This window comes from Panthera pardus, unplaced genomic scaffold (assembly GCF_024362965.1).
Source record: "Panthera pardus isolate Hobbes unplaced genomic scaffold, ASM2436296v1 HiC_scaffold_22, whole genome shotgun sequence".
NCBI classification, from domain to species: Eukaryota; Metazoa; Chordata; class Mammalia; order Carnivora; family Felidae; genus Panthera; species Panthera pardus.
This window is the reverse complement of record NW_026526788.1, coordinates 49,856,039-49,881,191: the sequence shown is the minus strand read 5'-3', so window position 1 is coordinate 49,881,191 and position 25,153 is coordinate 49,856,039. Positions and strand designations below refer to the sequence as shown.

Genomic DNA, 25,153 nt, shown 5'->3' with positions numbered 1-25,153 from the left:
AATTCTTAACTATACAGAACTGATGGTTACCAGAGGGGAGGTGGAAGGGGGCATGGGTCAAATAGATGATGGGGATTAATAAGTACATTTATCAGGGCACCTGGGTGGCTCAGTCGGTTAAGCATCCGACTTCAGCTCAGGTCATGATCTCGCAGTCTGTGAGTTCAAGCCCTGCATCGGGTTCTGTGCTGACAGCTCAGAGCCTGGAGCCTGCTTTAGATTCTGTGTCTCCCTCTCTCTCTCTGCCCCTCCCTCGCTCTCTCTCTCTCTCTCTCAAAAATAAACAATAAAAAAAAGTTAAAAAAAATAAGTACACTTATCATGATAAAAAAGTAAATAAGAACTAAATTTCTAAGATTAAATTTATTATAAATTAAAAGCAGAATTTAAATCATTCACGTACAATTCAGAACCACTGTCAAGATTAGCAACAGCTACGCTCAAGGCTGAAAGAAGAGGTCAGAATTCAGAAGCCACTTAATATAAAAAAAGTAAATAAAAAACTCTGCACAAATAAAATTCTCAATTTTTACTAGGACATGAAAGAAGTAACTTACTTAAAATCAGCTTCCCGCTGAGCTAAATACTGAGTAAACTCCTGTGTAACTTCATCACGAATTTTAAATTCCAATGTTAACTTTTCCTTTCTTTCAGTTATCAGTTTTTTTTTCAAGTCTTCTATTAAATCCAACAGTTTCTAAAACATAAACATTAAAATCCTAAGAACAAATATATCCCAAGGGAAATATTACTGTCCGAGTATTCAAAAATAACTCTTTAGTTGACTATAATTATGCATCCTTTTAATAATGATAATATTCTCACTGAAAATTACATATGTGCAGAGACTCAGTAATCTGAAAAGCCTCTCTACATTTTAAAAATACACTTACAGTAACTCAGATGTCTCACTGTATGGCTACACTAAGAAAAAAAAGGACAAAAAAATCTGAAGATCCATTATCCACCAGGAACTACTCTGGGGAGTTCATATTCGATGGCTTTCAACCCACATAACCTTCTGCGAGCGTGGTAGCAGCAGCCACACTTTGTAGGTGGGGAAAGTAAGGACCAGGTTTGTGGAAAGTGGTAAAGGCTGGATTTTAACTTAGTCAAGATCTAAAGCCTAAGTGTTACACAGAGTAGTTACTGAGAATCCCAAACACATTCCAAAATGGAAAAAAGAGATGTTACATAAACTTATTTGGTGAGCAACAACTCCAAAACCCTGGAAAAAGCATAAATATGTAATATGGACAATGAATAAATAAGGCAATTAACACTTGACATGGCCAGTATAGATCTGTAATAAAATATTATAGCGTAACAGCCTGATAGTCTTTTAAGATTTCTACTTAAACTTTCTCAACAACAAATTACCCAATAAACTCTCTCAAAACTACAGATCTTTCAGTGTCTCAATTTGATATTGAAAACATTTCCATAAATATCCTAACTTTGAAATCCTGGTTCTAAGAACCTACACCGAAGAAATATTTCTATACCAGGACCCAGTGTTCTGGCTGTGAAAATGGTTATCAGTGTTGTTGTTTTATGATAGTGATTGTACTTAAAGGAAAAGTGAAACCCAACTCAACAGTCAAACAAAAGAGATTGGTTCAATTATGGTACAATCATACAGCAACCAACTGTAATGAACAATGACATATTAATGCATACTTTGTACCATTTTTTTTTTTAAGTGAAAAAAGTCAGGATACAAAAGAATAATGGATAGGGGCGTCTGGGTGGCTCAGTCAGTTAAGTGTCCGATTTTGGCTCAGGTCACAATCTCACTGTTCATGAGTTCAAGCCTGACATCGGGTTCTCTGCTGTCAGCACAGAGCCCACTTTAGATTCCCTGTCCCCCTCTCTCTGCCCCTCTCCTGCTCACACTTTCCCTCTCTCTCTCTCTCTCTCAAAATAATAAACAATTAAAAAACAAAAGGGTAATGTATAGTAAAAATCCATTAACATGAGTGGTATATAGAGAGATCTTTATATTTAGTTTCCTTTTCTTTTTCCAGATTCCATCATGATTAAATAATACTTTTACAATTTCAAATGACTACATTTTCCCACTGTTAATTTTTTTTTTAATGTTCATTTATTTATTTTGAGAGAGAGAGATCTCATGAACCAGTAGATCATGACCTGAGCCAAAATCAAGAGTCAGACGTGGGGCACCTGGGTGGCTCAGTGGGTTCAGTGTCCGACTTCAGCCTAGGTCATGATCTCACCATTCCGGAGTTCGAGCCCCGCATTGGGCTCTGTACTGACAGCTCAGCCTGAAGCCTGTATCAGATTCTGTGTCTCCCTCTCTCTGCCCCACCCCTACTCCCTGTCTGTCTCTGTCTCTCTCAAAAATAAATAAACATTAGAAAATAAAGGAGCATCCTCGGTTAAGTGTCTGACTTCAGCTCAGGTCATAATCTCACGCCTTGTGAGTCTGAGCCCCGCGTGGGACACTATGGTGACAGCTCAAAGCCTGGAGCCTACTTCTCTCTGCATCTCCCCCACTCGTCTCTCTCTCTCTCTCTCAGAAATAAACATTTAAAAAATATTATTAAAAAATACCACTGTTCAATTTTATGCATTTGCCATACATGTAAGACAACCAACCATCCTGTTTTTGAAGAAATAGAATAACTGGTACTAGGTAGACACTTTGGGTGCTTTTACCTGACTGCAAAGTAAGTTTGGTGGATTATGCTAAAATCACTGAGTGAAAGGATACTAAGGAAGAAGATACTCACATGGTCTCAAACTATCATCCCGCAGATGATACTTCTAAAATATAAAGAGATCTGAAACACAATACCTTAACCAAATGAGCAAAACTTAGCATCACCAAGAATGGGGGATTCAGACATCATGTGTCTCCTGATAGGATGCAATGGAAAATTTACAACTTGACCTAAATAATAGGATGTGTATAGCGTAAAACCTGAATCATGAGGAAACAATCAAAGAAACTGAGATTGAAGGTGCTGTACAAGACAACTAGCCTCAACTTCTAAAGAATATCACTGTTAGATTACAAATAACTAAAAGAAACATACCAATCAAAAACAATGGTTAACTTTAGTTGAAGCTCAAAAACATAATGGCTGGGCACCTGGGTGGTTCAGTCAGTTAAGTGTCAACACTTAATTTTAGCTCAGGTGATGATCTCACGGTTCATGAGGTCGAGCCCCACATCATGCTCTGCACTGACAGCCCAGAGCCTGCTTGGGATTCTCTCTCTCCCTCTCTCTCTGCCCCTCCACTGCTCATGCACACAAGTATGGGTGCCTACATGCACTCTCGCTCTCTCAAAATAAAATAATTAAAAAAAAATGACTATACAGGACATACTGGGACCACTGAATAAATCTCAATATGGACAATATAATAGTTTATATTATTATATCAATGTTAAATTGCCTAGGTATGAAAATGGTGTTGTGATCATAAGGAATATGTCTACATTGTCAGGAAACACATGCTGAAGTAGTTAGTTGTAAGGTGCCATTATGTCTACATCTTGTTTTCAAATGGTACTGGCAAAAAAAATGTGCATTCACATACACACAGAGAATTAAACATGGTAAAGTGTTAACAACTAGCAAATTCAGGTGAAGTATAAATGGGTTTTAATTGTACTAGTCCTACTGTAGGTTAAATTTTTTCAAGACATAAAGTTGAGGGGTGCCTGGGTGGCTCAGTCGGTTAAGCGTCCAACTTCGGCTCAGGTCATGATTTCATGGTTCAGGAGTTCAAGCCCCGCATCGGGCTCTGTGCTGACAGCTCAGAGCCTGGAGCCTGCTTCAGATTCTGAGTCTCCCTCTCCCTCTGTCCCTCCCCTGCCCCCGCTCTGTCTCTCAAAAATAAATAAATGTTTAAAAAATGGAAATATTAAATATATACACATATATATACATATAAAGCTGAGATACATAACAAACTCAGCATGTTGCTGAAAAAAACTGGAAGAGAGGGAGTTGTAGGTATTGTTAACCCTAACTTTCATAATAATAATAAGCCAAGCTTAGAAATACGAGTTCTTAATACATACCCTCTTCTCCTCATGGCTACTGAAAGCCTTATCTTCCTCCAAAGTCTTATCTAGATCTTCATCAGTACGTTCACTTTCCACACTTTGGTTTTCTTCACCTTTTTCTGGATCCTCAATTAAATCTTCATCTTCCACCAGGTCTTCTAGACTACTTTCCCATGAAATCGTGGATCTTTTTACATTTAGTATTTTATTAACTGAATTATTAATGTCTAGGCATACATCTTGAGAAGATTTGACAGGTCCAAATGGTTTCTCTTGAGAAGAATTTAAAGCGTCTGGAACACAAACCTGTAAAAATATCCAATGTGACTTTTAAAACAGAAAAGGAAAAACTGTCAACTAAAAAAGAAATCCATAAATTTGAGTCAAATAATAATTCTAGTGTTTAAAAAAGACCTATCTATGCAAACAAACATACAAGGACTCCTAGCAGAAGGGCTTCCTGATTAGCCATGAAGTGAACCAGATGGATGGCAGAGCAGATGGACAATTCACAATACTCGTAATTTATAATGAGTGTGTATTATGAACTCTTATTACTAAGGTTATCCTAATACTAGCAAGGGAAACTTTCAATCTTTTTAATGCCCTTTTACTTGATCAAATATTCACATTTCTAATTTTCAATTATTTCCCAGGTTTTCAGTTATAAGCACAAAATGGGTTAGTTACACCAAGAAAAAATGGTTCATATTCTGGTAAGAAACTTAATAAATCCTGCAGAAATTTGAATATATTTACTTTTTGTGCAATGGCTGAGAATTTCAACACATTGAGGGTTTCATCATAGGCAAAATAACACTGGCTGATGTTGACAATCATGCATATTTTCCCTTTACCATTAAAAAAACTTTGAAAATAGTGAGTCAGTTTACTTTCCCGGAAAGGCACATGCTGTTGAAACCTATGGAAAAAATTTTCAAAAAACCGTAAGTTAAAACAAATCTCATAAAGTCAGAATGCTGATAAAATTTACAAAGAAATAATTAATCTAGCTATCACGGACTTAAACTCTAGGTTAGTGATTAGTTCTGCCCATAAAAGTCATTTTCTGTTTATTTATGTTCTTTTCTTTAAATACTACTACTAATACGAAAACTAACAATAACTCAGTATGCAAAATGTTAAGAAAATCACATTGAACTGGGTTGTATTTTCTAGGGTAAAACAATTATACAAGATATGCCATGAAACACATTAACTAAAAATGAAGGCTAATTACAATTTACTAAGCCTAAAGTGTAATTAATGCAGAAATCTATCACATCTAGAACACAAGGCATTAGTAAGAATAAAGTGGTTTTAGATGCTAAACCAGGATCATAAGAAGATTATCTAAAGTGCCTGTCGACATATATTTGCTATGGAAAATACTGTTTACTTGATGAGTCACTGGCATCAACTAACAATATTTTTTACTTCAATTTTTTAAATCCAAGAACTCTAAGTATTTCAATTGTAATCCATATATAGTCATCACATAGGAAGCAGGTTAAAAACAAAAAAGAACTTTCTAAAACTGGAGTTGAAAGTTTAAATATTGGGATTCTCTCACTTAATATGCTAATAGCACTTTCAGCAACACTTACTTTGACTTTTCACTGTTTTTCAAAACATTGATACACTTTCCCAGAGTCAATAAAGAAGTATTGATGTTCCCAGTCTCTCTTAACCTTTCCCCTTCATTCTGTGTCTTCACGCTTCTTTCTGAACCAGCAAGATCACATAAACACAATCTGAATTAACCAAAAAAAAAAAAAAAAAAACTATGAAAAGTTCTTCAAAATGAAACAACTCAAAATAATTAAGAGTTAAAGAATGCTCAACTTACTCACTGACTCGCATTACACGAGGCATTTCAGAATCTTCAATCTGTAATATTCTAATAGTGAATATGCTGTGACTAAAAGAAATACACAAAAATCAAATGTTATCTTTCATTTTTAATTTCTGCATTCCATCTGGTGAAACCAGCATCCAAATCGACATCTATTTACACCCTAATACCAGCCATACCTCCAGCACTGCATTTTCCAACTAGTTGCCAGGTATTCCAATCCAATGTTCCATTGTCACCTAAATACCTAACTGCCTAAAATCATTTATCTTATCTTTCGTTTAGCCCCAAATTCCCTGAACCCTCTCCTTCTCTTAACATTCCACTTCTATTAGTGGAATCATTTACAATAAATTTTCAATTTACTTGCAAAGATCATATTATTAGTTAAAATGGTATACAGATTGCTAATCTTCTACCTAAAGCAAAGCATACATTTGGCCCAAATACAGGCTTACCTGGATCATATACTATCTTCATGCCATACTAAGTATGGGAGACAGGGCTCTTTCCCCCTTAAGAGACAACCTGTTTTAAATATCTCACTGTTTAAACTTATTTCCTTTTGTCTCTCAAGTCCCAATTCCTTCCCTCAAAAACATCATTCCTTAACCTTGAGATGTATATTGTAGGCAACTCTTAAAAGAGAGCTTAGATATTCACATAAAGAGTAAAAATACCTAAGCGACTTTATGTAAATTAGCAAATTTTATGTTACACCAAGAAATAGTCCAGATAATCTTCTGTGCTTTAGTGCTCCTCAGTTAACAGAATACTTTTTATGCCTATGAATTCATCTAACATATCAGAGAGACTACTGCCCAGTTCAATCTTAAATTAGTTGTATTTACAATAGCACAGAATACCCTGGGTACTTCAAGCTCACACCACAGTGTTTCTTCTTTACCTTCTACTAGAAGCATTGTTCAGCTTTGTGAAGGCAACACTCTGGTGCTTTATTCCTAGTTTCAAAAGTCTATATGCTTCTTTGGAATCAGATACTTGAATCCATTGTAGATCTTTAAAAAATAAAGAGGACACATCAATTTATAAAAACATAGCATTTGTTGTACAATGTAATCTCTTTAGAGATTTGTAACCTCTTTTCCCAAAGACATACAATGAAGTTTTTTTTTAAGTTTTTTAAAAGTTTATTTATTTTGAGAGAGAGACAGAGAGTATGAGTGGAGGAGGGGCAGAGAGAGGAAGAGAGAGAATCCCAAGCAGGCTGCACATCATTAGCACAGGGCCCGACACGGGGCTTGATCTCATGAAGCGTGAGACCGTGACCTGAGGTGAAATCAAGAGTCGGATGCTTAACTGACTGAGCCACCCAGGTGCCCCTATGATGAAATCTTTTAATAACACCCCTTATGTGGAATCCACTCAGCTATTTCATATTCCACTAGAAAAGTGAAATATAAGAGGAGGCGTTACAATTACTTTCTAATATTTAAGTTACACAAACACAGACAAAAGTTTTTCAAAAGTAGGTCAAAGGGAAAATTAAAAATAGAGGAGATTCCTTAGAATTAAACATCCAGAAAAAAAAAAAAAAAGACAAAAGACAAAGCACACTACGGATTAACCCTACAAAATTACCTAGATGTGAAACACTGCAGGTTGCAATTCATTAGTGAATCATCAAGTCAAATTTAGTCATAACCAGCATTTTATTAAAATGAAGTAGAATACAGTAAACACCAAACTGCGTTCCTTGTACTAAGGATAAATATAATTCACGAAACTTCTGAGTTGTAAATATACGTGTACGTATATACACATGCAACTACTAGATCATAATGTTAATATATGTAAGTACTTCCTACTTTGAGTAGCGACTGTAAAAAGTTGGAAAAACACACTGTGGAAAGCTCCAAAGTTTGCACACTGCTACAAAGCAGCATAATAATGTGAATATAAACACACACAACTTTTCCCACCGCCCCACCCCTCAAACCCCTGCAATGATACTCAAGGAAAACAATATTAACACTGACCCCTTACATTCAGGTTTACTTAACATACCAAAACATACCTGCAAAGCACAAACTTCTCTTATTATGTTGATGTTAACAATTAATATAAAAATTTTCAATCTCCAGTTTGCTGTAACAAAGTCTAGGAAGAAACTTTGGAGCAATAAAATAAAAAGCATTCATTACTATACCTTTTATAAAAGAATAGCCCTTTACATCTTGCGAAAGGCGTAGCATCTTTCTCTTTTGGAATTTAGATGATACGGGAACAAACAAGTCATAAATACATTCATTGTAAATCTCAAAGAAAGAAACCCACACAGAAAATTTTATACTATTATCCATATTCAAGCTGGCTTGTTCACAATCTTTCATGGATTCTTCACACTCTGGGATATTCAAAGAGTTTATTAAACTTCCTACAAAAAAAAAAAAAGGATAATCAGAAAATTAAGAAATAGACTAAAAGATAAGACAGATCAAGACTTGTGGACTTGAAAAACTAAGTATCCTTAATCTTTACTTTTTTTGAAAGCGAGCAAGTGAGCAGGGAAAGGGAGGGAAAGGGAGAGGGGGAGAGGGGGAGAGGGAGAGAGGGAGAGAGGGAGAGAGGGAGAGAGGAAGAGAGGGAGAGAGGGAGGGAGAGAGAGTGAGTGAGAGAGAGAGAGAGAGAGAGAAGAGAGAATCCCAAGCAGGCACGGGGCAGAAGGAAGGAGGGAGGGAGAGGGAGAGAGGGAAAGAGGGAGGGAGGGAGGAGGAGAGAGAGCAAGAGAGAGAGAGAGAGAGAGAGAGAGAGAGAGAGAGAATATCCCAAGCAGGCACAGGGCAGAGGGAAGGAGGGAGGGAGAGGGAGAGGGAGAGGGAATCCCAAGCAAGCTCCATGCTGTCAGCGCAAACATGGGGCTCAAACTCATAAACTCACAAACCGTGAAATTATGAACTGAGCCAAAATCCAGAGTCCGACGCTTACTCAACTAAGCCACCCAGGAACCCAAGTATCCTTAATCTTTTATTCAGCAATGTTAAACACTTTTTGGACCAAAGCAGATATAAACAAAATTTATATTTTATATAAATACGGCTTATATAAATAATATAATTTATATTAGCCAAAGTTTAGCTTCTTTTTATCTTTCTTTTCTTTTTGAAAAAATGCCAATGAGCCAAACTGAAGGTAAAGGACAAAGAAAAAATAGTAGCTCTCTTGAATTCTACATAAAAGTTATAAGTGAGAGGGATTCTCTGTGACGCTAAATCCAAAAAAAACTTTACAGTGACTGATATTTCATATAGTTATGTACCATTTTCCAAGAATTGCTATCTCATTAAAAAAATTAAATCGCTAGGACTGATTCAAAAATTAAAAGCTATTCAAAAGTATGTCACGTAATCAACATTCGAAAAGTGAGAAAGGAAACCTTACCGTGAAGAGTATCATAACTGTCATTTTGCATTGCAACCTAAAAAGGAACAATTTTTTTTAAGTTAAAAACCATTTTTAGTTAAGGTTAAATAACCAGTGTATTAATTATCTATCTATCCAAATAAGTCACCAACCAAACCATAACCTTTCATCTACTCAATTCAATGACCTCTATTAATTCTTTGTCCTAGTTAAATAATACATTCTCATAATAAGAAATCTGGGATACTACAGAAGACTATTAAAAAGAATATCATCATATATGATCCCTGTCACTCAGAGGCAATTACTATTAATATTTTAATACATGCCTTTCTATTCTTTTCCCCACACTCGTTACCTTACCTTGAAAGCTTTTACTTTTACTTGCTATGATTAAAAATTATTTGTATTTGATGGCTATATAACGGAATAGATGTGAAATGTCTTAATTACTGCCCTGTTATTGAACATTTATTTACAAATTTTTGCCAGTAAAAATAATACTAAAATAAATATCTCAATTTGTTATTTTTTTCTTCTGCATTCTAATTATTTCCTTAGGATATATCCCTAAATCTGAATAGTGGATGAAAAGATATGAAAATATTTGTCTCTATAGAAGAAATGTGCTTTCTAAAAACACAGTTTACAATCAATGTATGAAAGCATGATTTCATTTTTTAAATATTTTAACAATTTCATAGCAAAATAATGTTTTAACTGAATAACTCATTAGGGAAATTTTTTCATTATTGACCTTAATATCCTCTACGAATTACCTGTGCAATCATCTACTAATCTCTGTAATTCTTATTTATACTATATACTAGTTTACTTTCAGAGACCAGAACCATGGACTCTGAACTTTAAACTCCACTGAGCAAAAATCAAAAGGTATGAAGATATATGCAACTGTATATATGACTGTGCTTGTGTACATACAGACGTTATAGAAAGCTCTAAATACAGATTTTGTTTTAGAAAAGAATCAAAAACTATACTTTCCAATATGTTAATGTGATTTTCTCTTCAGAAATAAAGCCACGAGAAATTTTCCCTTTATATTTCTCCCATTCCCTTGTTTAGATCTTGTGTGCACAAATTATTTTTATAACTAAAAAAATTTTTTTAATTTGAGAGAGAGCATGTGAGCAGGGGAGAGCGGCAGAGGGAGAAAAAAAGATTTTTTTTTTAGTTTATTTATGTATTTATTTTGAAAGAGAAAGAGAAAGAGAGGCGGGGGGGGGGGGGGAGGGAGGGAGGGAGGGAGGGAGAGAGGGAGAGAGAGAGAGAGAGAGAGAGAGAGAGAGAGAGAGATCCAAGCAGGCTCTGTGCTGTTGGCACAGAGCCCAATGTGGACCTCTATCTCATGACCCTGGGATCAGACCTGAGCCGAAACCAAGAGTTGGACACTCAACTGACTGAGTCACTCAAGCACCCTAAAAAGAAATTTTTTAATCATTACATCAAGGACAGTAGTGTTTCAACAACAACCGAAAGAAATCTCGGAACTATTTACATTTGAGTTGTTTAAACATTTCTGCTATTTGTACAGTATAAAGCAAGGACAAGAAAAACTTCAAACAAGGTTATAATACTTCCTAAAAAAAGAAAACACAACCATCACCATTACCATCACCATCACCACCACCACAAAATATTCCAATATAGGCTAAAACAAACTAAAGAGCTTATAAAAGGTCATGACATTTATATATTTCACATACTAGACTCCCTCCATACCTCTTTAATCTGCCGGAGCAATGTAACTTTGCTAGCAACCTCTTCTTTCTCTTGGTCTGGTGATAACCGTAAGAATTCTCTAGATCTATGTGGTTTAAGGTTCATCTTTGCATACAGTCTTTCCTGAAGACTATCAAATAATACATTCAAAGTTCGCGGCAGAATACCAATATTTTCTTCTGTGCCTGCGAAAAGAATTTTTGTTTTATATCCTTTCAGAGTATTAGCGAAGTGGAAATGTTCCTGGATTACCAAGACTCCTTTTATATCACCAGCAGGCAAAAATAAACATCTAAGACAAAAGTGAAAGAAGTTGCAGCATTACTTAGTTTTCCATCACTTTGGTCTTCATTGTAGAATGGACATTTTATCAGCTATTATTGAAATTTTACATTCAGATCAGGCCATAAGATTTGCAATCACCCATAATCACATAATGGAAAAGTAAAATGAAATTTAAGATGCTAATTCTCTATCATATGGGTAAAGTAATTTCCCAAATGAATTAAGTCAATCTGAATCAAAAGCCATCGGCGATACACATTCACGATGCTATCAGTATTAAAAATGGAGCAAATGTACTAGGTAATGGAAACATAACTACATGCAAATATTATGAAAATGAGTGAATATTACTGCTTTTTTCCTTGAAATGTAAAAACAATACAATTTACCTTGAAATGTATATGTTTTTCCTGAATTGGTTAGCCCATACGTAAAAATCAGCCGACTCTGTCCTTTCAAGAGGTCTTTTACTGGCTGCATAATGCAACCCTGGAAAAACTCCTTCTGTGTAGTTTCTGGGCCAAAAACCTAAACAAGCATTTTTTAAAACAAGTCTTTTTAGAAAATTCAAGTAAATTTTTACAATGAGTTCTACCCTATAACTCATGTTTTTAAAAACTTTTTTTTTTAACTTTATTTATTTATTTAAGTAATCTCTACACCCAGCATGGGGCTCAAACTCATGAACCCGAGATCAAGAGGTGCGTGCTCCCCCAACTGAGCCAGCCAGTTGCCCCTCGTGTTTTATAATTTTAAAAGATTTCTTTTACAAGATTCATACTTAAGGGAGGTGCCATATCCTCAACTCCCACAAATATACATGATAGTTTAACTACTGTCAGAAAGTTTTCAAGATAGAAATCTGACCTAGTCAATCAAGTTTTCGTCTAAATTTTGGAAAGAACATCTCCTTAAAAAGATTAAAAAATTTATCAATTTAATAATAAATTTAGCAATTTATTCATTTCCAATTAGATGTTTACAAACCTAAAGTTTAAGTTCCACTCTAAGAAAAAATACCAGTGCCTAACACCTAAGTTCCATAAGTACAAGACATATATAGTTCATTATATACAATAACGTAGCAATTTAGCCTAAGCCAAATCTCTTTTACTTAAAAGAAAATCTTTAGTTTCTCATAGGACTTACCTTGGAAAAACTGAATTTCTGTGCCATCTGCCCAGAGCTTTTCTCACTTAACCGACCAAGAATGCTTTGAGGATCTTTTAGCAGAATAGTCTGTGAGTCTAGAACATACACACAGCCCTAGAAGACATCAATCAATCAATCAATAAAAATAAGCCCACAATAAATAAATAAAAACAATGGCATTTTGCCCATGAAAGTAAGACCCAATTAAAGTCAATGCAAACCTCAGACTCATGCTCTTTTTCTGACTGTGTGAACGGTCTTATTCGAAGACAAACCTGGAGATAATCTTTGGATTCCAAACTATTTGCCTTAAAAAGAAGAACAAAATAACTGTATTTAAAAAATACAAAATATGGCTTTTCAGAAATTACCTTTTTTTAAAGCGGCTATTACATAACCATTTAAGGTCATACAGAACCTCTAAGCAATCAGTGATTCTTCTGTTTGTAACCATTTATATGTCTAAAGAAAAGCAAATCTGCTTTAAAAAAAATAATACCACAAAAGACTCGATTTCCTCTACCTTCTATATTTATATTTGAAGTTTATAATACACTTCTTTTCCCTAAAATCCTAACCTTTGTAACTAAAAACAAAAAATAGGGCTCTACATCACTAAAACATAGAATTCCAAAGTAAATTACAAGCAACCAGAATAGCTCATTAACCCAAATGTTCAATTCTATTTAAAAATTGTTTGCTATACAGCATTCTCTTTACTGCTTCCTTTGGGGGAGAAATTAATTCCTTTTTTAAAATAATTCTAAAGAAGTGTGGTTTTTTAAGTAAAAAGGAAACAATTACTTAGATACAATTTACTAAAAACCAACCAAAAAAACTAGAAAATCTGAACAGACATATTTATTAAAGAAATTCAGCTAAAAAAAAAAAAAACTTAACTTATATTCAAACAAACAAAATAATCCCACAAAAAACTCCAGGCCCTGGTAATTCATTACTAAATTCTCTCAAACACTTAAGGATGTAATCATACAAATCATAGATAAGCCCTTTAAGAAAATAAAGAGAGAGAACACTTTTCAACTAATTTTGAGTATGACATAACCTTGACACCATGATCTGACAAAGATATCCTCAGAAGAAATTACAGAACAACCTCTCTAATTTAGATGCAAAAATTCCCTAACAAAGTATTAGCCAATATATAAAACAGAATAATACATCCTGACCAAAAATGTTTTATCTCAGGACTGCAAGGTCAATTTAGCATTCAAAAATCAATTTGGGTAATTAACCACATTAAAAGAATAAAGAAACATTTATCTCTAATAGATGTAAAAAAAGCATTTGATGACAGGATATTGACATATGTATTCAAAATCCATTCATAAAAATTCTCAGCAAGTGGAATAGACAGGAACTTCCTTCTGATAAAGAACATTTACAAAAACCTACAGCTAACATCATACTTAATGATCAAAGACTGAATCTAAGATAAGTAGCAAGTAACAAGACAAGGATTTCAGCTCTCACCACTTCTATTCAACTCTGTACTAGAGGTTCTAGCCAATGGTAATCAGGGGGAAGGAGGGGAGGGGAGAGAGAAAGAGAAAGGAAGAAGGAAGGAAGCGAGGGAGGGAAGGAAGGAAAGTAGGAAGGAAAGAAAGAAAGGAAGGAAGGATGGAGGGAAGGAGGGAGGGAGGGAGGGAAAGAAAAAGAAGTAAGCAAGGGAAGAAGAAAGAAAAGGCATCCAGATTAGGAAGAAATAAAACTGTCTCCATTCAGACATTAGCATCTACATACAAAAATCAAACAGAATCTACAAAAACATCTCTAGAACTATTAAACGAGTTTAGCAATGTTAACGTGATACAGGATCAACATGCAAAATCAATTATTCTTTTATACACTGGGAAGAAACACCAGAAATTGATTTTAAAAGCAATATCATTTGGAAGAAATCAAAAATCATGAAATACAGGATAAATTTGACAAAAGATGTGAGAGACCTACACTCTGAAAACTACACAACATTGCTCAGAGAAATTAAAGACCAAAAGAAATTGAGATACACCTTGTTCATCATTTGGTAAACTCAATATTGTTAAGATGTCAATTCTTCTAAAACTGATCTACATATTCAATGCAACTGCAATCAAAATCCCAAGAGGCTTTTGTTGTGGCAATTGACAAACTCATCTAAAAATTCTCACAGAAATGCAAAGTATCTAGAATAGTCAAAACTATGAAAAAGAAATTGGGTGGGCTAACACTACCTGATTTCAACACTTATTTCAAAGCTACAGTGATCATAACAGTGGGGTACTGGCAGAAAGACAAATCAATGAAACAATATTCAGAAATAAACTCCCATAGAGAAGGACATTTGATTTATAATAAAGATGCAAAGGAAATGCAGTACAAAGAGCATAGCTTTTTCAGCAAATCATGCTAGAACAATTAGATATCTATACATAAAAAAAAAAAAATAAGGATTTGGATTCATGCTTCACATTGTTTATAAAAATTCAAAATGGATCATATCCTAAATGTAAAACTAAAACTGTAAAACTTCTAAAAGAACACATAGAAGAAAATCTTTGTGGACTTGAGTTAGGCAAAGATTTCTTAGGTATCACACCAAAAGGACAATCCACAATAGAAAACATTGATGAAATTAAAAACTTCTGTTTTCCCCTCTTGCATTGTTGGTGAGACTATAAACTGGTGCAGCCACTCTGGAAAACAATGTGGAGGTTCCTCAAAAAATTAAAAATATAATTACCCTATAACCCAACAATAGCACTACTAGGAATTTATCCAAAGGACACAGGAGTACTGATTCATAGGGGCACATGTACCCCAATGTTTATAGCAGTGCTATCAACAACAGCCAAATCATGGAAAGAGCCCAAATATCCATCAACTGATGAATGAAGACAGAAGATGAAGATGTGGGGTGTGTGTGTGTGTGTGTGTGTGTGTGTGTGTGTAGACAGAGAGAGAGAGAGACACACACACAAACACAATAGAATACTACTTGGCAATGAAAAAGAATGAAATCTTGCCATCTGCAACAACATGGATGGAACTGGAGGGTACGTAAGTGAAATAGGTCAGTCAGAGAAAGACAATTTCACTCATATGTGGAAGTTAAGAAACTTAACAGAACATTAGGGGGGAAGGGAAAGAAAAAAATATATAACTACAAACAGAGAGGGAGGCAAACCATAGGCGACTCTTTATTTATTTATTTATTTTTTTTTTAATTTTTTTTTTTCAACGTTTTTTATTTATTTTTGGGACAGAGAGAGACAGAGCATGAACGGGGGAGGGGCAGAGAGAGAGGGAGACACAGAATCGGAAACAGGCTCCAGGCTCCGAGCCATCAGCCCAGAACCTGACGCGGGGCTCGAACTCACGGACCGCGAGATCGTGACCTGGCTGAAGTCGGACGCTTAACCGACTGCGCCACCCAGGCGCCCCCATAGGCGACTCTTTAAATACAGGGAGCAAACTGAGGGTTGACGGGGGTGGGGAAAATGGGTGATGGGCATTGAGGAGGGCACTTGCTGGGTGGGATGAGCACTGGGTGTTGCATGTATGTGACGAATCACGGGAATCTATTCCCAAAGCCAAGAGTTAGCTAACTCTTTTTTTAAAAAACAAAAAACAGGGACGCCTGGGTGGCTCAGTCAGTTGAGCGTCCGACTTCAGCTCAGGTCATGATCTCACAGTCCGTGAGTTCGAGCCCGGCGTCAGGCTCTGTGCTGACAACTCAGAGCCTGGAGCCTGCTTCGGATTCTGTGTCTCCCTTTCTGTCTGCCCCTCCCCTGCTCATGCTCTGTCTCTCTCTGTCTCAAAAATAAATTAAAAAAACAAACAAACATTAAAATAAAAACAAAAAACTTCTGTTGTTCAAAAAATACTGTCAACAGAGGATAGGCAACCCACAGACTAGGAAAAAATATTTATAAAGCATATATCTGATAAACAAATGCATCTGAAAAATATAAAGAACACTTAAAATTAAATAATAATATAAAAACAAACAATCCAATTTTTTTAAATGTGGAAAGATTTAAACTGACACTTTACCAAAAATACACTAATGACAAATAAGCACATGAAATCATATTCAACACATTTAGTTATTAAATGCAAATACCAACTTGATACCAATATATATCTATTAGAATGGCTAAAACTAAATTTAGACTACCCAGAAAAGCCAATATAAATTAAAGACAAGAACAAAGTTGGTAGACTGCCACCATCCGACTTCAAGACATTCTATAAAGCTACGGTACTCAAGGCAGTGTGGGGTGCCTGAGTGGCTCAGTAGGTTAAGCATCGGACACTTGATTTCAGTTCAGGTCATGATCTCATGATTCATGAAATCAAGCCCAGCAGCTCTGTGCTGACAGCGTGCAGCCTGCTTATGATTATCTCTTTCCCTCTCTCTCTGCCCCTCCCCCAGTCATGCTCGCTCACTTACTCGCTCGCTCGCTCTCTCTCAAATAAATAAAACTTTAAAAAATAAATAAAGTTTACAAAGACACAAAACAAACAGTGGTAGTAGGTACGGTGGTAGAAGGAAGGATTTTTACTTTTTAAACACTACTGAGTTAGTTTACTTTAAGTAAGTCATGCAATTCCTAGGGGCATAGTGGAATGTCTTACATTTTTGAGGAAATCATGGCAGTACTTAACATGTTGAACCGTGAACTATTAGTTCAAAATAGTTCACAGTTGCCACCTTAGATCATACCATTTCTTTTGATGTCATATCTTGGTGAAGCTGGATTCTTCAGTGGTTGCTATGATAAAAAACAAGTACTACCCCAAAACACTGAAGAACAGGAAATAAGGTTGGCAATATCTAATCTGATTCCAAAGCCTGAGAAGCTATGATGTGCACAAAAGATATACATATCCTTACAGCAAATAACTGTGGTAATTAAAGAAAAACAATTTTGTTTTCATTTACGTTAATATTTTTCAAATGGCTCTAGGTTAAGGTATAGTTATATATTAAGTTGCTCGGACCACTACTTGGAAGAACTGGTATGTATTTAGGGCACCATGAAAAAATCACCGAGATAGAAGGTTGCCTTAAACCCACAAAGTCTGGAAAGCTCTGGTCATACCTGTCTGCAAGTGTGTGCACACCACACACATTTCCACTCAATCAGCATAATGCTTTCCTTGTACTTACCTCAGTATTTGAAGCAACTAAGGAAAATTCATGAGAGAGATTAAGCTTAACGCCATCAAAATTTATTTCCGAAGGTCTTGCAATTGGGTCAGCACTAAAAACATAGGATGGTCTAGGCACTCCATCTTGATTTAAATTAGATTCCATTCTGCAAGAATAACAGTAATTTTAGATAATTTTAATAAATTAGCATATAAGCCACTCATAGTTTAAAATGTCTGAGTCCAGCCCACTAATAACCCCCATAACTAGATTTCTAGAGAGGGGAACATTACATCTATAACACGATGATGACCCACGGAAAAGACAAATGATCAAAATTATAAAGATTCCGAATCAAGTAATATTGAACAGAGCCTGCCACTACTATTCATATGATCCAACTTATAGGTCGATTCAGCCAGAGATTTCATGAGTAAAGGTAGTCCATTAAGTAAGACAATATAAAACATTCAATCTCTGCCTGAAATCCTCTCCGAAATCAAATAATTATAGAGTAAATAATAATCTTGTGTTACTTTAGTTATTTCATGTCTTCTGAAAATGTTAGTTATAAGCCTTCGTAATGTTTTAGCATTTATGAGTTAAATTCAGTTATCTGGACAATTGAATTCTTTCAACTGAATTCTTCCAAATAATGCAAGTGAAAAGTGAAATAATGTATGTGACCGCATTCAAAAACAGTACCTGACACATTGTAGGTGCTAAAAATTAAGGTGAATATGGAATAATGTATCAAAGTATTACAACTAAACATCAAGGCACTAAACTTAAACGTAAACTTACAGGTAACTTTAACCAAAAAAAATTTAACATTCAAATAATTATTGACAATCTACTAGGTGCATAATAGCAGGAAGAAAGAGAGCTCCTTGATGTTCTTTGACAGTATTATGAAATAAAAGAACAGTGATTCCCAAACTAGGGTTCCTGGCTCAAGAAAAGAGTAATGGGCATCCATACATATTATATAAGCCAAAGATGGCCCCTGTATATTGGCCCTGTGTTGTTTACTTCTTCACAGAACGCCAGGAATGTTAGTTCAAAAACCTATTAGGTGCCAAGTTAAAATTTTTACACATCAATTTGCTTTTAATATAGCCCAAATAATCTTTTTTCTTTTTTTCAAGTCAACCAGAGCATAACTAGTTTGCACATCCCACGAAACTGCGCCCAACTTCTGCTCGCAGAGACAAATTCAGGACTATAAAAACCCAAGCCACTGATGCCCCTAGGAGCTGGCTGACTCAGGTACTCCCCACTGTGCTTCTGAGTAACAACACCACTTAAGACCATAAACCCCCAAGTCTAATTCTCCTCTCAGTCCCCTCCCAACCCCCTAGGTTCCTTTACCTTTTCCCCCTTCTATGTGGTGGTCCTTCACTCTAGCTTCTGAAAGATTTCATGCTGGGGTGGACCTCTCTCCCATGTAATCCTGTCAAAGTACTATCCCAATAAAGTTCCTGTGTGATACTGATATACTGTGGTCATATCTTTTTCCTAGATCAGCTCTGAAACCCACAAACTCAATACAACAGAGTTGTTTTTGTTTTTCTGTTTTTCCTAAATCTCAAAAAGACAAAGGAAATTATTTACCTTCAACAAAGCCCAGGAAACTGCAGGATCAACCAACCATACACTTTAGTATCTTGGTTGCTTTTGTCTTTATTGTATTGTCAGTGATAAATACTGTGATAAATAAAAATGAAATAATTACTTAAAATGCAGTTTGATAGAATATTTCAAACACCCTTGGGGCGCCTGGGTGGCGCAGTCGGTTAAGCGTCCGACTTCAGCCAGGTCACGATCTCGCGGTCCGTGAGTTCGAGCCCCGCGTCGGGCTCTGGGCTGATGGCTCGGAGCCTGGAGCCTGTTTCTGATTCTGTGTCTCCCTCTCTCTCTGCCCCTCCCCCGTTCATGCTCTGTCTCTCTCTGTCCCAAAAATAAATTAAAAAAAAAAAAAAAAAAAAAAAAAGTTGAAAACACCCAATGTATGGGTGAAAATTAAGAAAAAGGGTATCTGATAGAGTGGAAATAACCACTAATCTAGAACGTAGAGAAGTTTGCAAAAACATTAAAGCACTGGCTTGACATTGCATAAGTCAGATTTTACAGAAATACCCAGGAAATTGGAAGATAAATTTCATTCTTTGCCTTCAATTATTAAAAAAAAATGATAAGCCTTCTATTAAATTACTGAATCAAAAAGAATATTTATACCTCTTTTAAAAAGCAAGGTTATAGTAGTTTGTACTTGTTCATAGTTCAGTTTCAATGAACTACCTCTTAACATTTATAAAATTGTTGACATATACTGTCACAACCTGAACTTCTGGTTAACTTGTATTTAAGTGTGAGAAGTTAACTTCTTCCTAACTAGACTAGAAATCTCTTGAGGGCAAGAAGAACTACTCTGTATCCCCTACAACATATTCAGAGATGTATGAGGATAAAAATTCCCTAATGACTTAAATTATAATAATAAAATCCTCTATATCAAAAAAAATTGGTACTACTTTTTTAGTGATATTATGTTTAGCAACAGCAGGGTTCAACACCTGTTTCAAAGGCTGTTCCCAAGACTGAGAATGTGAATCTTTTTATCTTCTCTCCAGTGAGATTCCATGGCTGAACACTTGTGAAAAATAACAAATACACTACTGAATGAGGTTTCTGAATGCCATCCACAAAATACAGTTTCAAAAGAACCCTCCTCCTAATAGAGGAATCCTTTATAGGATTTTGCAACTTGAAGTCCTAGGTCGTGGAGATCTAATAAAATACATAGACTGTTACCGCAGCTTCTGGGTAAACATGCTACCTCGTTTTAAAAGCAAAAGTAAACCTTGGGTGCCTGGCTGTCTCAGTCTGAGCATCGGACTCTTGGTTTCAGCTTGGGTCATATCTCAGGGTTAGTGGGATCCAGCCCCACCTGTAGGGCTCCACGCTGACAATAGGGAGCCTGCTTGGGAATCTCTCTCTCCCTCTCTCTGACTCTCCCCTGCTAGCTCTCTCTCTCTCTCAAATAAACAAACATTAAAACATCTTTTTTAATTAAAAAAAAAAGTGAATCTGAATCTGATCACCTTAAGCAAAGATTGCTTAAGGCATGAATTTAGGATTGTCAACTAATCCTTCAGCAAGGAACATTAGAGTTGTGTCAGGAAGGAATCACTGAAGCAGGAAGTAGAACGAGTTGAGGGAAACATTCTAAACTGGGGGATGACAGTAGTCTTCACATTTGCCACACACACCCTCTTCCGCTTGGTACTAAAAAGCCCCAAAGGGCAAACCCCTGGTAGTGGAAGCAGCGTGGAAATAAAAGCACCTACAGCCAGACAGGGCTTCCCCCCACCACCCCCCAAAAAAGAGGTCATATCATCTGCCAAGCAAACTGCTCACCTCCGGGATCCAGAAAACTAGGCCTGGCAATGGAGGCCAGCGCCCCAACAACAGCAGCAGCAATAACAAAAAACACTAATTGCAAACACTTGGTGCCTACTATATACTGGCACCGTTTCTAACAACTTTACATATTATTTTATCTTCACAAGAGCCGGAAGAGGTTAAATATTATTCTTATTACCTCTTTTAACACATGAGGAAACTGAGACCCAGAGAGAGAAAATACGTTGCCTTGCCTCACTCAGCTAATATGCGGTGGAGACGACATTTAAGCCCCAACCCAAGTAGTATGGCTCAACCCTGCGATTGGCAGGCGGTGCCCACGGTGCCCTAGGAGCACCCATCGCTCTGCAACCCAGTTTCCCGAGAGTAACCTCAGGGGCGTCGCGATCCCCTAGGAAGGTACTCACACTGCCAGCACCGTTTCCCAGCCTCAAGTCTGGTATTTGCGCAGTCAGCCACCTCGCACCCTCACCTGGGCCCACCTCTTCACCTGCACAAGTTGCCAGACCTGCCAGATCCGCGAGCAGCACCACGATGTTTTCTTTTTCAAATTCAAACAATGGCGGCCAAGCCACCGCACTGCACGCTGGGAGTGGGCGGGGCTTCCGGAACGGCGCCTAGGATCGCAGAGGCTCCAGCCGTGGGCTTCCCACTAGGTCCCGGAAGGAGCTTTCAAATCTGGGGCGGATCTCAGATCGCCCGCAAGTGATGGGCTATGGGGCCGGTGGGTGGTCTGCGTGCGGGGGATCGGAGCTTCCCGCAAAGCCCGCCGTGCCGCGAGGGATGGGACGCTGCCTGGTGGTTGCGGCGGGTACCACCTCCGTTGGCACGGACGCCAATCTCGGATACCGTCGTGGAGACGAGACAGCGAAGGCCTGGAGGTGAGGCCGCTGCCACCACACTTAGCCCCGCGACTCCCCCAGAGACGGGCCGAGGAATGGGGGCTAGCCTCTGCCCGGTCCGGTCCCTGCGGGCGGGAGCAGACCTACTTGTCCCGAGAGTCGCTTAGAACTAGCGCTGCCCGCACCCGAAGGGCCACTTCCCTCGCTGCGTGACCCCATATGTCATCCCCAGCCGCCCTCGTGGGCGAAATGAGTTTTTCCCAGAATAGACTCGTATAAGCATTTTCTTTCTTTCTCTCTCTCTTTCTTTTTCTTTCTTCCTCTTTCTTTCTTCCTTCCTTTCTTTTTTTCTTTCTTTCTCATTCTGAGAGTATAAAGCACCTACCGCTGCGAGGCGCTGTGCTTTGACAGTCTAAATTCCATGCATAGGCAAGGTCTTTGCCCAAAATGTTCAGAGCCAGTACAGCTTCCTCTGCCTCTTTTAAAGTTATCCTCTTCTTCCGAGTGTGGTGCTGTAATAGTCATGTCAAGCATGTATTACTGAGGCCGTCTCTCCCTGGTGTACTTGATTTTAAAGAAAAATATAACTGCTAAGGTTAATTGAGCGTTTACCTTGTGCTGGTGCTAAGCATATAAAATGGATCGTCTTACCGAGCCTGAGAACAACCTTTTGAGGTAAATAACATTATCATCCCCATTTTATAGATTCTGAGGAAGCTGACTTCATATAGTTAAGTAATTTGCCAAAAAGCATATGGTTATTGATGGGGGAGCTGGGATTTAAACGCAGCTGAATGAGGGGCGCCTGGGTGGCTCAGTAGGTTGAAACTTCGACTTCAGCTCAGGTCATGATCTCACTGCTCCTGAGCTCAAGCCTGGCGTGGGGCTCTGTGCTGACCGCTCAGATCCTGGAGCCTGCTTCAGATTCTGTGTGTGTCTCTCTCTGACCCTCCCCTGCTCACGGTCTTTCTCCCTCTCAAAAATAAATAAACATTTTAAAAAAATGTTTAAGAAAATCATATTTATATTTTTTTAGTAAACAGATGCAAAAGAATATACAAAATACACTAACTTTTGTGTAAGAAAGGAAAAATGAAACTCTACATAGATATATACCACACACACACATTTTTTTCTTGTTTTTTAAGAGATAAACTCAAAAACTAAATAAGAAAATTAGCTGAAAATGGTCGCCAATAGTGGGAATGTTATGCAAGGCTTAGTGATGGCAGTTTGATTTCTCTGAATAACCTTTTGTTTTTTTAAATATAGTTTTGCCCTTTCAAAACATTAAGTCTAAAACAGTGGAAATAAAAGCAAGCCCTAAAACTTAATACAAAAAAGACCTGAACATACCTGTGTATCAAAATGCCAGCACAACCATACAGAGTTCATTCAATTACTTGAGTACAGTACTCCATGAACTGGGGTTAGGAGTTCTGGAATACAGCGTAAGAGCAAAAAGTACAAAGAAATCAAGAACTTCACTTAGTAAGTTTGATGTTGAAAAAGGTATTGGTATAGTAGTTTTGAAACTATTATGCATGCATTATTGGAAAAAGCAAACGAGTGAATATACTCATGTTGTTTGGAACCAAGTTTCTCACTGTGGGAGAAGGGAGATAACAAATATGGAATGATAGAAGCTAAGGAAGAATCCCAGAGTGTTGGATTTGAATCGGCATTAGTAGAATAAAGTTGTGATTTCTTCTTTTTTTTTTTTTTAATCTCAGTTGGTCCATTGACAGGGCTTAGAGGCATAGAAACTCTGACACCCCAGTAACAATGAGCACACTAGCACCAAGCTGCCCAAGTGGTTTCTAAATACCATTCTCATCCCTAAAACGAATCAGTGCTCCTTGGAGAGAAGGCTGATTCTCATCCAGAGCAAGGAATTACAAAGCAAACCTGGAACACTCTTGTCAGAAAGCAAAGAAGTCCTTAGAGATTCACAGAGTCATTTCAAAGGATACTGGACCTAGCTTAAAGGAGCCTCTGTTGACCATACTTGAAACAATTTGAACATCAAAAAGAATAATGATGGCGAGAGATTGAAACAGATTTCATTTTTTTAACATTCTTTCCATGAGAGACAGAAGGAGAGATGGAATAAAAATGAAAAGTTCTTTACACAAGAATGTCAATTAATGAATACAAATGAAGCAGTAAATGGGAAATCTCCATTTTGCAACTCCCAGTGTAAAAATTGATAGGAGTAAGCCTTATGAATACATGCTAAAACAATGGATAAAAGATGCTAAAATCATTGGCTGAAAGGTTGTTGGGGAACAGGACATTAGCACTATCTCAAAGAATGTCCTAGAGAGTAATTCATAATTAGAAGGGAAAGGGGAATTTTACAATGTACAGGTTTATTTATTGGGCATACCTTAACCAAATGAGGAAACTTTAGCATCACCAATGATGGAGTGATCTATCACCTAATGATACCTGTGCCAGAAATGTTTAAGTCTAATTATGAGGAAACAAAACAAAATGAAAAGAATATAGAACACTTTACAAGACAGCAGGCCTCGGTTCTTCAAAAAGCGTCAGGGAAAAAATGTCAGTGTCAGGGAAAAAGAAAAAAACAAGGTAAAGGAGTGCTTTAGTCAGGAGACAAAACTTACAAATGAAATTCATAAATCTTGATTGGTTCACAGATTTTTTTATCTTTATTTAATTTATTTTTTTAATTTACATCCAAGTTAGTTAGCATATAGTACAACAATGATTTCAGGAGTAGATTCCTTAATGCCCCTTACCCATTTAGCCCGTCCCCCACCCCTCACAACCCCTCCAGTAACCCTCTGTTTTCCATATTTAAGAGTCTCTTATGTTTTGTCCCCCTCCCTGTTTTTATATGATTTTTGCTTCCCTTCCCTTATGTTCATCTGTTTTGTCTCTTAAAGTCCTCATATGAGTGAAGTCATATGATTTTTGTCTTTCTCTGACCAGTTTCGCTTAACATAATACCCTCCAGTTCCATCCACATAGCTGCAAATGGCAAGATTTCATTCTTTTTGATTGCCGAGTAATACTCCATTGTGTGTGTGTGTGTGTGTGTGTGTGTGTGTGTGTGTGTGTATACCACATCTTCTTTATCCATTCATCCATTGATAGATGTTTGGGCTCTTTCCATACTTTAGCTATTGTCGATAGCACTGATATAAACATGGGGGTGCATGTGTCCCTTCGAAACAGCACACTTGTATCCCTTGGATAAATGCCGAGTAGCGCAATTGCTGGGTCGTAGGGTAGTT

General features: G+C 37.0%; 2 protein-coding genes across 7 annotated transcripts in view; one reads left to right on the top strand and one right to left on the bottom strand.

The window, feature by feature from the left end:
* The window catches only part of KIF20B (kinesin family member 20B), a 73,466-nt gene extending 51,817 nt beyond the window's left edge, over window positions 1-21,649 (bottom strand). For 2 of the 3 annotated variants that reach the window (XM_019445040.2, XM_019445042.2), the window contains exons 1-15: window positions 21,539-21,649; window positions 19,237-19,329; window positions 17,641-17,788; window positions 12,683-12,769; window positions 12,459-12,575; window positions 11,699-11,837; window positions 11,025-11,209; window positions 9,300-9,336; window positions 8,068-8,295; window positions 6,805-6,916; window positions 5,892-5,963; window positions 5,650-5,796; window positions 4,802-4,964; window positions 4,058-4,348; window positions 558-697 (exon numbers count right to left, since the gene is read on the bottom strand). In XM_019445040.2, coding sequence (XP_019300585.2) covers window positions 558-697; window positions 4,058-4,348; window positions 4,802-4,964; window positions 5,650-5,796; window positions 5,892-5,963; window positions 6,805-6,916; window positions 8,068-8,295; window positions 9,300-9,336; window positions 11,025-11,209; window positions 11,699-11,837; window positions 12,459-12,575; window positions 12,683-12,769; window positions 17,641-17,787 — 1,865 coding nt within the window. In that variant the 5' untranslated portion in view covers window position 17,788; window positions 19,237-19,329; window positions 21,539-21,649. Of the gene's footprint in view, window positions 1-557; window positions 698-4,057; window positions 4,349-4,801; window positions 4,965-5,649; window positions 5,797-5,891; window positions 5,964-6,804; window positions 6,917-8,067; window positions 8,296-9,299; window positions 9,337-11,024; window positions 11,210-11,698; window positions 11,838-12,458; window positions 12,576-12,682; window positions 12,770-17,640; window positions 17,789-19,236; window positions 19,330-21,455 lie in introns of all 3 variants that reach the window. The other variant, XM_019445041.2, reaches the window with a different exon arrangement.
* Window positions 21,650-21,708: 59 nt separating this feature from the next.
* PANK1 (pantothenate kinase 1) overlaps window positions 21,709-25,153 on the top strand; it is a 101,589-nt gene continuing 98,144 nt past the window's right edge. For 2 of the 4 annotated variants that reach the window (XM_053909723.1, XM_053909722.1), the window contains exon 1: window positions 21,709-21,929. The gene's annotated coding sequence lies outside the window, so the exon portion shown is untranslated. The remainder of the gene's footprint in view (window positions 21,930-25,153) is intronic. The other 2 variants (XM_019445048.2, XM_053909724.1) reach the window with 1 other exon arrangement.